The 14,846-nt window shown below is 49.8% G+C and overlaps 1 protein-coding gene across 1 annotated transcript in view; it reads right to left on the bottom strand.

Annotated features, from left to right (window-relative positions):
* ATP6V1B1 (ATPase H+ transporting V1 subunit B1) overlaps positions 1 to 14,616 on the bottom strand; it is a 36,740-nt gene extending 22,124 nt beyond the window's left edge. The window contains exons 1-3 of the mRNA XM_063309801.1: positions 14,494 to 14,616; positions 3,787 to 3,842; positions 319 to 417 (exon numbers count right to left, since the gene is read on the bottom strand). Coding sequence (XP_063165871.1) covers positions 319 to 417; positions 3,787 to 3,842; positions 14,494 to 14,602 — 264 coding nt within the window. The 5' untranslated portion in view covers positions 14,603 to 14,616. The remainder of the gene's footprint in view (positions 1 to 318; positions 418 to 3,786; positions 3,843 to 14,493) is intronic.
* Between the last annotated feature and the right edge of the window lie 230 nt (positions 14,617 to 14,846).

Raw genomic sequence — 14,846 nt, 5'->3', positions numbered from 1 at the left:
AAGTGGATCGATTTATCTGAGGACACGACCATTTGCAACCCCTTTCCGAATGATTCAAAACATGGGATTTCACGTCTGGGTTCCTGGACAGCATTCCCATGCTGGACTGACAATGCACGTTGGATGGGCCCACCTTGCAGGGTTGTTTGGAGGACAAGCCAAACTGAACTGGCTAGATGCACAGTTACGACAGCTTTCTCTTGTCAAAATGTTCCAAAGTGAGCCCCGTGGTGCCTGATCCTAGTTTTGTATTATTCACTGGATTTATGCCAAGGCCCCTCCAGCTTGGGGAGCACTCGAGGTATCCCTTCCACTCACCTGGACGATGGCTTTTGAGCCGGCCACCTCCAGCACTTGCCCGCTCCGCTGGGTGCCATTTGGGAGGGTGAAGTTGACGATCTCCGCATACTGGGCGAACTGCAAGGGCAGACAGAGAAGCCAAATTGCACCCCCGTCTGAACACTCGCTGCCCCCACCTTCCCAACCCGTGGCCAAGGATTCCCCAAGTTTGGGATGGGCACGTGGCCATGCGATGCAGCCGCTTTGCTAAAGCAAAGCAAATCCGTCTCCCCTCCCCCTGGGTGGAAGAGCGCTGGCCAGCCCGGCCCAATTCCTCTGAGTGCACAGTGGAAGGGAGGGAGCAGAAATAGCCATGCAAAGAAAGAAAGAGCTTGAGTCTCTCTCATTGGCGGAATAAGCACTTAAAAGCCAGATAAGGAAGGGCCGAACCTTGCCTACGTTTTGCTAGCTTTCTGGACCCAGGAGCCTTCTGCAAGACATGCATCCATCCCAGTACATATTGGTATCCTCCTGGCTTCTTGAAAGGTTAAAGAAACCTCCATGTTCAAGGGCCACATAGCACTGAATTCCCAAAGAGGGGATAAAAAGTGAAGTGAAGTGAAGTGAAGTGAGAGGTGCCCTTTTGGGAGCCATCTAACTCTTGGGAACAAATGCTGACCGGGTGGAGCCACCCTGATCTGAACTAGCCAGCGGCTCTGTTTGGATTTTATTTAATTTGGATGGCCTTTTTAAATAACTAAAGATGTTAAATGGTCCTTTAAGCTAAGAGTTCATTTCTGAGTCGAGAGGTGCCACGGAAAGAAGCTTGCCACCCACCCTTTTGTCCCCCCATGTCCCAGCTGTGGTAACTTAGAAGCACAAGATACCCTCTGCGTGGGCTCAAATACACCTTCTTAATTATTACAGGAGGTGATTAGGAGAAGCCTCCATTTTTTTATTACTAAGTTTGCCTTTGGATATTTTGTGCCTTTAGGGTGGAGTTTAATGCCCTTTTAAAATCTGAATTCCACCACTTGCTTTAGGAAGAACTTCGAGCTTGGATGCTTGCCCCAAAAAAGGTTGGAGGCTTGGACATAAGTCTGATTTTCTCTCTTTCCATGCCTAGAGGTATTGATCTACCATCCCTCCATCCCTCCATCCCATAGCTGAAAGACTACTTCCCCACTGGGAACTGGAAGTAAACTGAGAGTCCCTGTTTCATGTGGAATGGGATAAATGAGTTCCTGCTAGCGCTGATCAAAGACTGTTCCTTGCTAGTGAGGCAAAGTTATCACAGGGGCAGGCACCAGTTAGACTGACCTCCATACAATGGACTCAGAAATCAGGCTTCCTTTCCATTGAACTGGAAACAAAACTTAGAAGGCATAGCCCTTCAGCTACCTCACTGATTAATCAACTAGTAGATTCATATCTTGATGCTTGTAGCTCAGTTTCTGGCACTGTATCTTTCATTCCAAACAAATCTGGGGGGCAAATCACACCTTAGGTTAGATTTTGGATTCTCAAGTTCACATACTGGACTCCACCACAACCTCCTTTGCTTTTTCCCGTGTTTTGCTCCCAAATCAGCCTTGCACAATGGCCAAGAAATCGATCTATTTGAAAAGGCTTAAAAGTGGACCCTCTCTGGCCACTAGAGGCCACTCTATCGGCTACTGCCTGAAGACCAACCATCTGCATTTGGTTTTGCTCATGTCTCCTGACTGATTGATTGATTATGTGCCATCAAGTTGTTTTTGACCCCCAGCGACTAAATGGATGGATGAATAGATAGGTTTTCTCCATTTTCTCCATGGCTGTGGCCGGCTGTGGTCATCAGGTAGTCCATGGAGTAGGCAAAATGGCACCCCCAAGTCATAGTAAAAAACGAGGGTACACAAAAACCTTTATCTGCAGAAGTAGTGGAAAGCCTATCATGCATCCTGTGGTAACAGAACCCATAACACACAGCAGCAGAATCCAGATCACATTCCCGGTTTAACTCAATCTCTCCAGAGAGTATTACTGGTTTCAAAACACCACTAAATCCAGAGAGGGAGGGAGGGAGACTGTGTAATGCTTTTCTGAAGTACTCCTCGCACAGAATAGGAGCAGATGCTTCTGCTGAAGCCAGATGCAGCTTTTCTGCAGCTTAGGCCAATCAGACCAGAGAGGACAGTGCCCAGTGACCGGATAGGAGGGGACATCCCTGCAGAGCCTAAAACGGCCAATAGGAGCTCTGCAGATCCCAGCCCTTGACCATCTCAGCCACCAATGGTCAGTGAAGCATGCTAGACTGTGCCCATGGCAAAAACGTGTTTGGGTAAGAGAGGAGGGCGGAGTTTAAAACTGGAAAACCTACGGACGGCGTTTGACTGCTTCCATGTAGGCGGGGATAAAATGGGGCAAATGTCACAAGCGCGTGCCCTTTGTGCTGTGAGGACGAGTCCATGACAGAATCAACAAAGGTGGACAGGTATCATCCGCAGCAGGCTTTGTAAAACTACGAGTTGATGTAAGCAGGGCAGGGGAGGGGGTCGGACTACCTCCCCGTCTAGGACCCTTCCTCTGCCCGGTCGCTCCTGCTTTATAACTGGATCTTTGAAGGCACAGTTGTAATAAGAGCTGCTTCTCCTCTTCCTCCTTCTCCAGCTGTCCCCTAGGTAGGACAGTGACAGGACCAAGCGGCCCAACATCTTCACTTTCCCTTAACTTATCACTGGGAAGAGCCCTTTCCCACATCCCCTGGTCGCCAGAGGCAAGGCAATTGGTTTCCTTGGTATCGTCAAGGACCTTTATAGAAATAAGGTCTTCTCTGAATGCAGCTCTGCAGGATTTAGAAGTGTTGGGGGGTGTCAGCCCTTCGAGGTGACCCAGACCCAGGCACCAAAGTCATGAATACCAAAACTACTTCTTTTATTATAACGTTACTGTCACAGCATCTTGCCAGTCGGAATATGCTTCCCCCTCCCTGCCTTTATCTACAGGAGAACTAGGGAGGGTCAAGTCTGAGACGCTTCCTTGGGTTACAGTTCTGGCCCTGAGCTCAGGTTTCTCTTATCTGATCCTTTTGCTTGCTGCTCTTCCTCCTCTTCCTCAAGGTTATTCTCACAACCCATTACAGAAGGTGGGAAGGTCTTGGACCAGGACAGGACAGGCGCATGTCTTGATCCGCCCAAAGCTGTGGAAACTCACTGGAAGTCATCGCAGCAGGCTCTATTTCCCTCTTTCAGCCCAACCTACCTTATAGGGTTGTTGCAGTGAAGATAAAATAAGGGGACACACTGCCTTGAGTATTCAGGGGAAACAAAATAAATGCCATAAACAAAATAATTGAGGGTGGTTTCTGCAGAGAATCTGTTTCATGGGAAAATATATCCCATCTAACACATCTGCAGCCTCAGAGATAAATGCCTTGTGCCCCTCAGTGGATGATTTAAGCATTTATTTCACAAGAAGCCACCTCTCTATTGTACATTGGGAGGAAAAAAATCTGCCATCAAGTACCTTCACATTGTCCAGGATCACCAGGGGTCCGTTCACCCCACACACGGTTCGGTATGCTGTGGACAAAGGGAAAAAAAGAGGGAATTATGGGGCTGGCAGAGACAAACTTGTGATGGGAAGAGGCAAGCCATCAATTCTTCCTAGCTGGAAAAAGAAGTCTGCATATTCGGTTATTTACCAGCCTTCCTGTATACCGGTGTTTCTCCACCCTGGCTACTTTAAGATGTCTGGACTTCAACTCCCAGAATTCCCTAGCCAGCCATGCTGGGAGTTGAAGTCCACCCATCTTAAAGTGGCCAGGGTGGAGAAACATTGCTGTATACAGTAATTAAGGTTAAAACCATGCAGCATAATTAATAATAATGATTTAAAAACAGAAAGAATCCAACCCCATCAATCTTTTGCATCTGCACCCTCAGTAGATTTGACCCTTCCTCTCATTCCCCCCCAAACTCTATAGAGCTGAATCTTCACTGCATATTTAATAGGGAAGGGGCTGTCCTGATATTCAGGGGGGGCACCCCCAAGAAACCTTGACCTCAGTGTCCCTGATGAACACGTTCCTTTGAGACCCTTAGTCTGCTTTCCCTCCTTGATCTTACCAGATGGGCAGATTCCCCCTGGAGCAAGAAGCCTTGGAGATGCCCAGCCCTTAAGCCATGTAGGGCTTTAAAGGTAAGAACCAGCACCTGGAATTGGTAAGAGCCAGCACCAATCCCTCCAGAAGAGGGATTTCACTGGCAAACCATAATTCTCTGTTCTGGGCCAGCTGCATTATACAAATGCTCTTCACAGGAACTGTTGCATCGACGGAGTCACAAAACCTGCCAGTCCAGGACCAGTTGCAGTGGGCACATGGGATGCCAACAGGCAAAAGCCTTTCTGGCTATGGCCTCCACCTACTGTTCTTGCAGGAGTGATGACTCCAAGAGGACCACCGGATTGTGGACGAGCTCTGCCTAGGGGGAGCATCACCCCGCCCAAAGCTAAAGATGGACTTTCTCCAGAATCCATTGGCTATCGACTCCACAGCTGCTCTAACGTGTTGGATTTAAAACTGAGCCTGTTTTTCCCCATCCAGAGTGTCACCTTCATGGCATCCAGAGGCCCTGCCCCATGGCCTTGCCAAAGACCTCCCAGTGGCAGCTGAAGGTTTTAGAGACTGAGCATCCAGTATACAAAGGTAATATTTCAAACTTCCCTTTGCCAAGACATCTCACCTGAGAATCTGACAAGCTCAGTGACCCTCTCAGATCATGGGGGCTTATTTCCAGAACTAAAAGTTAAAAATCTCCTCTGTTTGCACTTACTGGACCAAAAGCTTAGCTTTGCTGAAGAATTGATAGGCCAAGTCAGTTGACCTGGTTTTGCATCATTATACAAATAAACATATATTTATTTGTGGAAATTAATACTTCAGTAGTTTAGCATGAGGTAAATTATCTCCTTTTGAGTTTCTCCAAATCGGCTTATCTTCCACCCCAGAGCTTGCCTTCCTAATAGAAATGAGGAAATGTTGGGCTTTTTTGAGGACCATCAAGATAGAAGGCCCAGAACAGCTTTCCTCCTTTCTTTCTTCCATCTTCCTTTCATTCCACACAAGGAACATCTCCCCATATCCCAAATCTCTTTCAGCAAAGTTTTTTCAGTGGCTTTGGAAGCAGGCCAGAATGCTACACATTTTGTGAAAGGAATGACCAGCTTTGTGCTTGGCTGGCCATCTGCTGCAATTCAGAGACCGACTTGGAGACAACAGATTGTGTCATGTCTTCTACTGTCCCCCTAATCTGCAACCACCACCTTGGAAGATTTTGCATCCTCCTCTTTGCACTGTCCAACCAGCTACTGAGCTGGATTCCCTCCTGTGGGGATACACATCCCGTGGTTTCTGTGTCCAGTTCCACCGGCTTTATCTTACCTCCCATTTTGTTCAATTAGCAAGTCCCAATTGAGCATCAGAAATTGCTGCAGCGGCAGCCCTTGCCAGCTTCCCAAGGAGGCCTTTCTTCATGGGCCATCACCTCCCCCTCCAGCCTGGCTCACGTCCCCTAGCGTCAACTCCATGAGGCCTGACATGCACAGCCACCATTTCTGTAAAGGTTGTGACCTGCTCAGTAGGCCCCAGCAAGGCTGGCCTCCTCAGCAGACACATCTGTGCTCTGGGGCCTCGCTGGCCCCCACTGCGAGAGGCCAGAGGGCAGGAAGCCCAGGGCTCCTGTGCGTCCTAAATGCTCAGCGTCTGATTTTCCTGTGGTGCCTGGAAGAGATATTTCTGTTTCCCTCTTGCAAAACAGCAGCCATGTTCTAGCACAGCAGCATCCTCTTTTGAAACCAGCCACAGATCTGCCAAGCTTGGTGGTTCTCTCCATGGCTACACAGCTGGTCACATGCCCCTTCTCTGCTACCGATTGCTTCTTCCATTGGCCAAAGTGACTCATGTATAATTAATGTGGGATTAGCATTCCTCACCCCCAACACATGCATACACACCCAGCTGCACCAGGAATTTTGGAGACATCATTTGCCTTGACAGCCGAGTGACTGGGTGAAAGGTTAGCTTAGCACATTGCAAAATGTCCTGGCTGCTGTTTGCTTCACAATCGGTGAATACGAAGTGCAGCCAAGGTGGAATGGAGCCAGGGGGCCTTGCCCCATCCTGAGTTGCCCGAGTACTAAGGAGCCGTACCTTAAAGATGTGAGTGATGCAAAGACAGAGGAATCAGTGGCCAGCCAGATCTGGTACCACAGATGTAGCGATATCCTTCCTCTACACATAGAGGTTCCAGTTGTCCAAATGCAGATCTTCTCAAAATAGGATCTTAAAAAACAATTCCTGGTTATCTTCATATTTTGAGAAAGTAAATCCCAGCGGTTCATTGGGCTAGCCTAACTTTTACGTCCCATGTTTTTCCACATGGCTTTAGCTATGGTGCAAATGGACGCTTGATCTTACAAGCTGACCTTGCACTAGCTGTGCCTCCTCGCCTCACTTCCCAAACCCTTCTGGGCCAGGGTAGCAGTGACCCAGTCACTCCCAAAGAGTGGCCCTCTTCTTAATTAATGTCCCACCTGTCCTTAGTGGCTTCTAATAAAAAGCAAACTAACTAATGGGCATCTTGCTGGCTTACTTCAGCCGAGTGCCGCAGTCTTCTTTCCATCAAGAGCTTTTTCCTAGCGTGCAGTAAAGATTCCTATCTAGCTTTGCCATGTAGGGTCTAGGACCTAATCAAGCCCTCCCTACAGAGAAACATTTTGGAGAGCTACTGCCACACGGAGACTCACAGGATCAAATAACTGTAAAGCTGGAAAGAACCACAAGGATCATCTAGCCCTCTGCAGGAAAGCCAATGAAGTCATCCATGGGAGGTGGCTGTCCAGCCTCTTCTTAGAAAGCTGCAGAGGGAGAGTCCACAACTTCCATAGGAAGACTGTTCCAGGGGTCCAAGGTAGATCACGCCTACAAGAATGAGTTCCAAATCTACATTCGTGCTATGTTCTTCTTGTACCATGGACTATGGACCAATTCTTTTGGACCACAAGGACTAAACCAACCTTCCTTCCTTCCTTCCTTCCTTCCTACCTCTGAGCCTGTAACCCTGTGAACCCTTACTCCATGTTGGTTTTCCGGATTGGCTAGAGAATTCCAGTGCTCCGGTACCTACTCTTTCCTCCCCTCTGGTAGGGCACAGCTGCTCACACCACTTGCCCTCTGCCAGTGGGTGGGTTTCTTCTGGTTCTTTGGCTCTTCCCCTGCCAGTGTTTAGCAGCCCATGGCAAAAGGCAGGGGAGGTTTCCTGCCTGTTGCTCAACCGTTTGGTCCTTCAGGCTCCCATGAAGACTTGCCACCCTTTCACTTTTGTTCATTTTATTTCAACTATTTTATGCATTATTGTGAGATTGACCAGATAGATAGATAGATAGATAGATAGATAGATAGATAGATAGATAGATAGATAGATAGATAGATAGATAGAGATAGAATCAGTGTTATACACATACATACATATAAATTGCATGACTACTGGATAGATGATGATAGAGGTAGAGGTAGAGATGAGAGAGAGAGATTCACACAATAGTGATTATGATAAACTAAAACAAGGAAACCAAAAGGATATGATCCTGGTAGTATTCATAGAGTATTATGTTCTTTGACGTTGGGGAAAACAGCTGTTGATCCCCCTCCAACAGCTGCAGCATAACTCCCCTCCCCCTTGTTTCTTCCACCCCCCCCAAATGAACAGCTTGACCCACCAGCCCAGTCCAGCCCAGACTTCCCCAACTGGGGGCTTCCAAGCAGACGGGGACCCCTCGTCCAAGAGCACCCCCCATTGCTGAAAGGGAAGCCATCGGGCATCGGGCATACTTCCTCTCCTGATGAAGACAGGGGCGACCCACTCCCTGCTTCCTGGGGAGAGACCCCTCCCTGCATTTACTAGGCTTTCGGTGGCTGCTGCCTTGGAGTCTTTAAGGGGGCCCCAGGGATCTGACTAAAATTCAGGGGAATCGGAGCTCATGGACTGCAGGTTGTCTTCAGGACCCCCTGCCTCCCCCACCCCAACTTTGAAAGGCTGCCCTTGGAATTCCTACAGAGGAAGAGGGGGGTCCCAAGCGGAAGGGCCTTCCTTCTCAGCCGCCCCCTTGCCCTCAGTCTGGTCCCTGCGTTGCTCAAGCAAACCACCGCTGCAGCTGACCAACGGAACAAGCTGGCCACCAGGCCGGGCCACCTGTTTGCCCTGTAACTAGCCACACAGCAGGAGATATGGGGTCCCTGTCCTTGGTGGCAGGCAGGGCTGGCTTTTCTGCTCAATGAGCGATGCCACCTGCAGCCGCCAGAAGGCATAATCCGGGGTTTCGCCTGGAGGGTGCAAAGCAACAGCCCATGTGTGTGTGTGTGTGTGTGAGGAATTATGAGACTGAATTCCAGGTAATGAAAATGATGGTTGTCATCGTCACTGTCACAGAGTGCGAGGTGTCAGGACAGAAGGACTGACCCCCAGAAAGCAGCAATTCAGATCATCAGGAAGAAAAGGGTTTATTGCTCCCTAGCAGGACATTGCTAAGTGGGTGGCCGGGGTGGGGTGGGGGTCCTTTTGCCAGGTGGGGGAACTGGAGGAAGAGGGGGATAACAAGCCCTTGGGCAGTGGTGGTGGATTCTGCAAATTGAAAGCAAAAGCGCGTGTGTGAGAGAGAGGGCACCAGTGAGGGAAGGGTCTTTGAACCTGGCCCCTGTGTGCTGCCTCTGCCTCCTCCTCCTCCTCCCCCCCCTCAAATTCTCAGCTCCTGCCATCCACAGCCTGAATTAACCCTGACAATTGTGCATTCCCGTGGGGTGAGGGGAGAGGGAAGGGGGGGCGAGGAGCAGAGGAAATTGACCCAGCTGACAAAGAGGACGACCAGCTTGAGGACCCCAACTCACTAATTGCTTCCCCTCCACCAGCCCCCTCCCCTCCTTGCTCCGGCATCTGTGGGGTGGGGTCCCACTTTCCAGACAGTTCAAGGGGTCCTCTGCAAAGTCCTTCCTTCCCTCCGCGCAGCATCTTCATGCTGTTGAAACACCCAGCCAGGATCAGCCCTCTGTCTCTCTCCTGCAGAAAACTTCCAAGGGGCTGGACTTTGTACATCTGTAATATTTGGGGCTGGTTAAAAGCCTGTTCCTGGCAGATGAGTTGCCTGGATGTTAAACCCAGCCTTCTCCTTAAATGGAAATCCACCTACGTACCTCCAATACAGTATCAACAAATTATATCTCTGCCTGGTTAATGGCATAGAAGGAAATGGGGTGATCAACTGGCTGCTTCATAAGCAAGATCTACCACTCAGCAAGAAGGAAAAATTACTTTTTTTCTCCCTGATTTCTCCTAATTGTAGTCCCCCAGGGCTGGAATGTCTCCAGATAATAAATGTATCTGACAGATGTCACCTGCCACAAATTCTCAAGATCCACCTGGATTACGGCATCTTACTAGCATGGCCTGAATTCAAAATTCTTTCCAAATCCTCCGGTTATTCATCAGTGAAATCATTACAGCTCCAGGTAGCCCCCAGGCACCTTTCCCTGCATGATGGTCTCCACACAGGTTGGTTCCAGCTCCAGTTGTCAAGGTGGCTGGGGGCAATGGGAATTGGAGTCCAACACTTCCGGAGAGGGCACATAGAGAAGGCAGGTGTATCTATTTGCAGCCTGCACAGATACCCTGAAAAAAAACATTCAGCGCAGACATCAGAGGCTGCCTTCCTGTTCTACATCACGCTCTGGTTCTCTCAAAGTTCTTGCAGGTGGTTGCAAACAAAGGTTGTTCTCCGGTTTTTCCCAAGTTGGAGGAGATTCTGTTTGTTAAGCCCTTCTTGACAATGCTGCAAAAGCACTTCAGCTCCATTGAAACCCTTGTGGCTTAATCACCCTTCACTTTCTCCCCCCGCCCCCAATTGTTGGGGCTAAACAGCTCTGCTGTGCCCACAAAGCACTCACGCGCTGGAGGGGGTTATATCCTCTTTGCATGGGGCAGCAGGGGAACAGCTCAGCCTTGGGCTGGGTGGTCCCTTCCTTATCAATTTCTGGAAGGGTCAGCTCCAGGAAGCTCTGATGGTCTGCAGGGTGTGGTCAAAAAGGTCAAGATGGGGGCCACAATGGTGCAATCAAAGCAGTGCACTAAGACCAGCCAGATCCAAACCTGCATAATTTTTCTGAGATCAGCTAAAGTGGTGTAGGTGGGATCAGATCCATAAAGTGAGTTAAGTTTAGGTCCTCCTGACTGCATAGATACATCTACACGGTGTGTGTGTGGTGGCGGTGAGTTGGTGACAATGTTGAAAAGTTTTTGCAGGGTATTTTTTGATGACCCAGTTGAGCCTCCAGTGCTGCGATTCCCTGATGATTCTCCATCCAAGCAAGTCCCACCTTGTTTTGCCTTTTCAAAAACAGGCAAGGATGGGTCAAGGCTGCATCTTTGGCACAATACTTTTTGCCTGTCTTTTACAAAAGGCTTTATAGCTCTTTGGGGTTAAGAAAACAGTTATAGAGCGTCCTTAAATGAATATATACAACAGTTCAGTTAAAATATGCTCTTCTTCACCTCCCCAGAAGTAGGTTTAACCCAGCCATCCTCAAGTTGATTGACCGAGTTGGCTGAAACATGGAGAAGACACCAGGGATGGTTGATGCTCCCTTCCAGTTGAGTCCCATTCCTTGTTTCTTAGACAGATAAGAATGAAACAGCTTTCCCTTCCAAAAACATTGCAAAGAGTGAGAGGCAAATCTGTCAGCCCAGCCTTGGAGGGGGTGTCGTCTTTCCATGTCGACCAGGATGGCAGCCAGCCAGGGCAAAGAATTATCCACATTTCTGCTCTGCAGGAATCCAAGATTCCTGGAAAGCCCCCAAGCCCACCCAGGGGTTGCCCCTTGGCACAGTCTCTGCTTGGCCAGACAGTCACACACTTTTCTGATGGTCCCTATCGTCTCTGCTTTTCCACCCCCTCCAGCCCCGCCCCCCCACCCGCCCATGCAACCTGCCTATTGTGCGACGTGTCAGTTGTCAAACACATCGCGGGCCGAGCTGAGCAGGGCTGGTGAAAAGCGCAGTGGGGGGCTGCACTATGCCACTAATTAGGGCCGGCAGCAGAGGGTTCCCATACACACCTGCGTGGTCATGTGACTTGGGGGGCAGAGGGTGGCTGCGGCATCCAGGGATGAACTGGGCAGGGAGGGTTTTGTTAAAAAACAAACGTTTGCACGCCTACTCACATCTGCAGGCAGCCCAAGTGTTTAATGCAGGGTTTTTCAACCTTGGCCACTTTAAGATGTGTGGACTTCAACTCCCAGAATTCCCCAGCCAGAAATTCTGGGAGTTGAAGTCCACACATCTTAAAGTGGCCAAGGTTGAGAGACCCTGATCTAGAGGTCATCAGTGCGTGACTGTTGCAACATCTAACTCAGCAACACACACTGAATGGTGGGAAGCGCACTGCAGGCAGGGCCAGACTTGGCGGCTGTCTCTTTAGCCACAAGGAGGTCACCCCCTTGGCTTTCCAGGCTGTGGGTGGCACAAAAGCAGGCAAAGAAAATCCCTTAGCGAGGGGTGTCATGATGGATGGAATGTGGTAGTCCTCAGCTCTCCTTTACAGAAATTTCCGGTAGCTCTAGTGGCCTCAATGCGGTGTCTTTCATGTCTGCTGCACTCCGCCCACTGTCATTCCCAGTCTCCATGAGGAAAAACGCACAGCTGCAAAGAGCTGGTAGAGCATGGAGACGTTCTAGGAGTAGAGCCTCCAAATCTGGCAAGGCGCCTCCCCAGATGTTTGGGCTACAGTTCTCATCATCACCCCTGCCACCGCTAGTCTGGCAGGGGTGGTGGTGGCAACTGTCCAAGCCATCTAAGGGCCCTTACATGGCCGCTCGTTGTGCTGGTGCCAGCCACGGAAAAGAAGCACACGCAGGAGGAAGATCTGCTGCAAAATGCTGAGGGCACCCCGTGGCATTATCTCCACTAATGTCGCTCCTGCCAGAATTCTCTGCCGTGGCTTTGGCTGACAGACCACCACTGGCCTCAAGTCATCCAGATGAGTGGGCAACAAACTTGGACTGCAAACATCTGGATGAGCAGGCGATGGCGGCCAAGAGAGTTTTCTGTGCCTCTCGGCCACCACTTAGCTTTCGGCTGTATTTTTGCAGCTGGGATCTGACAGTCTTTCTCAAGCTTGCCACCGCGTGGCCCCTGTGGCACTTGGTTTCTCCTTTAAGAGCTCTGCTAGAGTCCCACCAACATGACACAAGCCACTTTCATGCCTGCTCGCTCGCCACGGCCAACCATCCAGATCCCAATCAGTCCCAGGCCTCTTCCTGTCTCTAGTTTGGTCGTAACCCTTCCAGAAAGAAAGCTCTTCTGGGTAACAGCTCCAAAATCACCCCAGACATTTTGAATACCTGCAGACCGATTCTGACATGAAGACACTCTGCACACGTTATGGCTATATGTTGCTGGGTCTTGCACTCACACAAAACCATTAGTCAATCAGAAATTGTTCTTTCTGGCATGCTGGTTGGGGAATTCAGGGAGTGGAAGTCCTCCCATCTTAAAGTTGCCAAGTTTTAAAAACATGCACTAGATCTATGTTTGAAGGAGCTTCCATCCCTTCTTCGCCCTGCTGGCCTTCCCTATTCCTACCCTGCATGTATTTTTACACGTTCCTTGCTTTGAAAAAGTCCTCCAGGCAATTTGAGGGACAGCTATTGAAGGTGGGAGGGGTTTTTTTAGCATTAATTTACAAATACATATAAGTCCAGCTGATACGACTCTGGGTGTTTTACAAAGATTAAGCTGTCCAGCTGCAACAGCAGCAAGTGATCCATCCATCCCACATTCTCTTTCCCGCATGCAGAGATTTGCACCCATGTAAATTACCATGAGAGAGCCAGTTTGGCATCATGGTCAAGGCATCAGGCTAGAGACTGGGAGACCCTGAGTTCTAGTTTGCCTTGGGCATGAAGACAACTGGGTGACCTTGGGCCAGTCGTGTTCTCTCAGCCCGAGGAGGGAGGCAATGGCAAACCCCTTCTGAAAAACCTTGCCAAGAAAACTGCAGGGACTTGTCCAGGCAGTCTCTGAGAATCAGACATGATTGAATGGATTAAAAAAAAAAAAACCATGACCAACCCATTCATTCAACGCTTTGAGCAACTGAAAGGAGAAAAACGCCAGCCCTGTGCCTTCCGTCCAAACTGAGACTCCACTGTTTGCCATTGTGTCGGTTAATAATAAAACCCAGGGAGCGAACTGGGGCATTTGCATTCTGTCACGCCGGCCGGCTCCCGCCTGAGCTGCCCGGTCCCTGCTGCAGGAAGTTTCTGAGCATTCAAGGTCGTTGGGAGCTATGGGCGGTAGGCGATTACTCATCCAGAGGCAAGAGAGCTTGAGGAGGCAAGGGTGGAGTGAAAGTTGGTATTCACCCAGGGTTGAAAGTTCTGGATTCAAAGCGGGTGTGGGAGATTGTGGGCAGGCTGGGAAGCATGGAGCAGAGAGTAGATGTTAGCCATCACAAGAGACAGCCAGTCGCATGGCAGCTTGCCTGGTAAGTGGCAACCTGGAAGGAGCATTCCAAATTGTTCAAAGACACCCCACCTTAATAAAGTTGCTATCGACGGGGCCGAGAAAAGCCTCTTGCTGTTTCCAAGCTTCTGCACTGAGCCCAGGTGAACATTAAAGGCACCTCGCTGAAATCTGGCTAGGTCTGCTCCTGGGAGTGGGCTATGCCAGGGAGGAGGAATCCACAGCCATCCAGAAAGGGATGGACTCCGATGCCCATTGTTCTAGGCAATCAGATTAGGAAACCGGTCATCCAATGACATTTGCAGAAAAGAGCTTCTCCCCTCTGTGGCGTCTACCTCTCTGAAATTTCCAGCTTTCAGAACACGGATCAAAGAAACGAGAAACCAAATAGTTCTTGGAAACCAGCATGGCATTAGCATTGCAGCTGCGAGGTCTGCACTCAACTTGAACCCATGCCCTTTCTCTCCATCAGATGAGTGAAGTACTCTGTTGAAGGGCCAGAGCTTTCTCTCAAGCAGGGTCTGTCTAAAACAGGGTTTCTCAACCTTAGCCACTTTAAGATGTGTGGACTTCAACTCCCAGAATTCCCCAGCAAGCAAAGCTGGTCTAAAATGAGAGTACTGCACCCCTTTGCTTGTCCCTCACCCCAGGGTATACTCACTCAGTCTTGGATGGGTGATGTAGTTCCGAGTCACAGCTTGGAGATGCTCCTTTGCCCTGGCTGATGCTCCTTTGGGGCCCCTGGCTGGGACCTCAACCTTGGTAGCCATGTCCTTGAAGGAGCTGGGTGAAGGGAAAGCAGGCAAACGCCCAACCAGGCAGTTTTTATACCAGACCTGCAGAGGCCGGCAAGACAGTCCCGCCCTGCCCTTGGGGTGTTGCATCTGCACACAGAGGAAGCTGTTGGCTGTAAACTTTGAGGCAGCTGCAGGGCCGAGCAGGGAGTCAGAAAGTTCCTGCCTCGTCTGTACTGTGCAGGTCTTTCCCAAAAACGGGGAGCTTCTGTTGAGAATT

The sequence above is a fragment of the Candoia aspera genome, chromosome 8, assembly GCF_035149785.1.
Source record: "Candoia aspera isolate rCanAsp1 chromosome 8, rCanAsp1.hap2, whole genome shotgun sequence".
NCBI classification, from domain to species: Eukaryota; Metazoa; Chordata; class Lepidosauria; order Squamata; family Boidae; genus Candoia; species Candoia aspera.
Note: the sequence above shows the minus strand (reverse complement) of the source record. Positions and strands in the feature narration are given on the sequence as shown.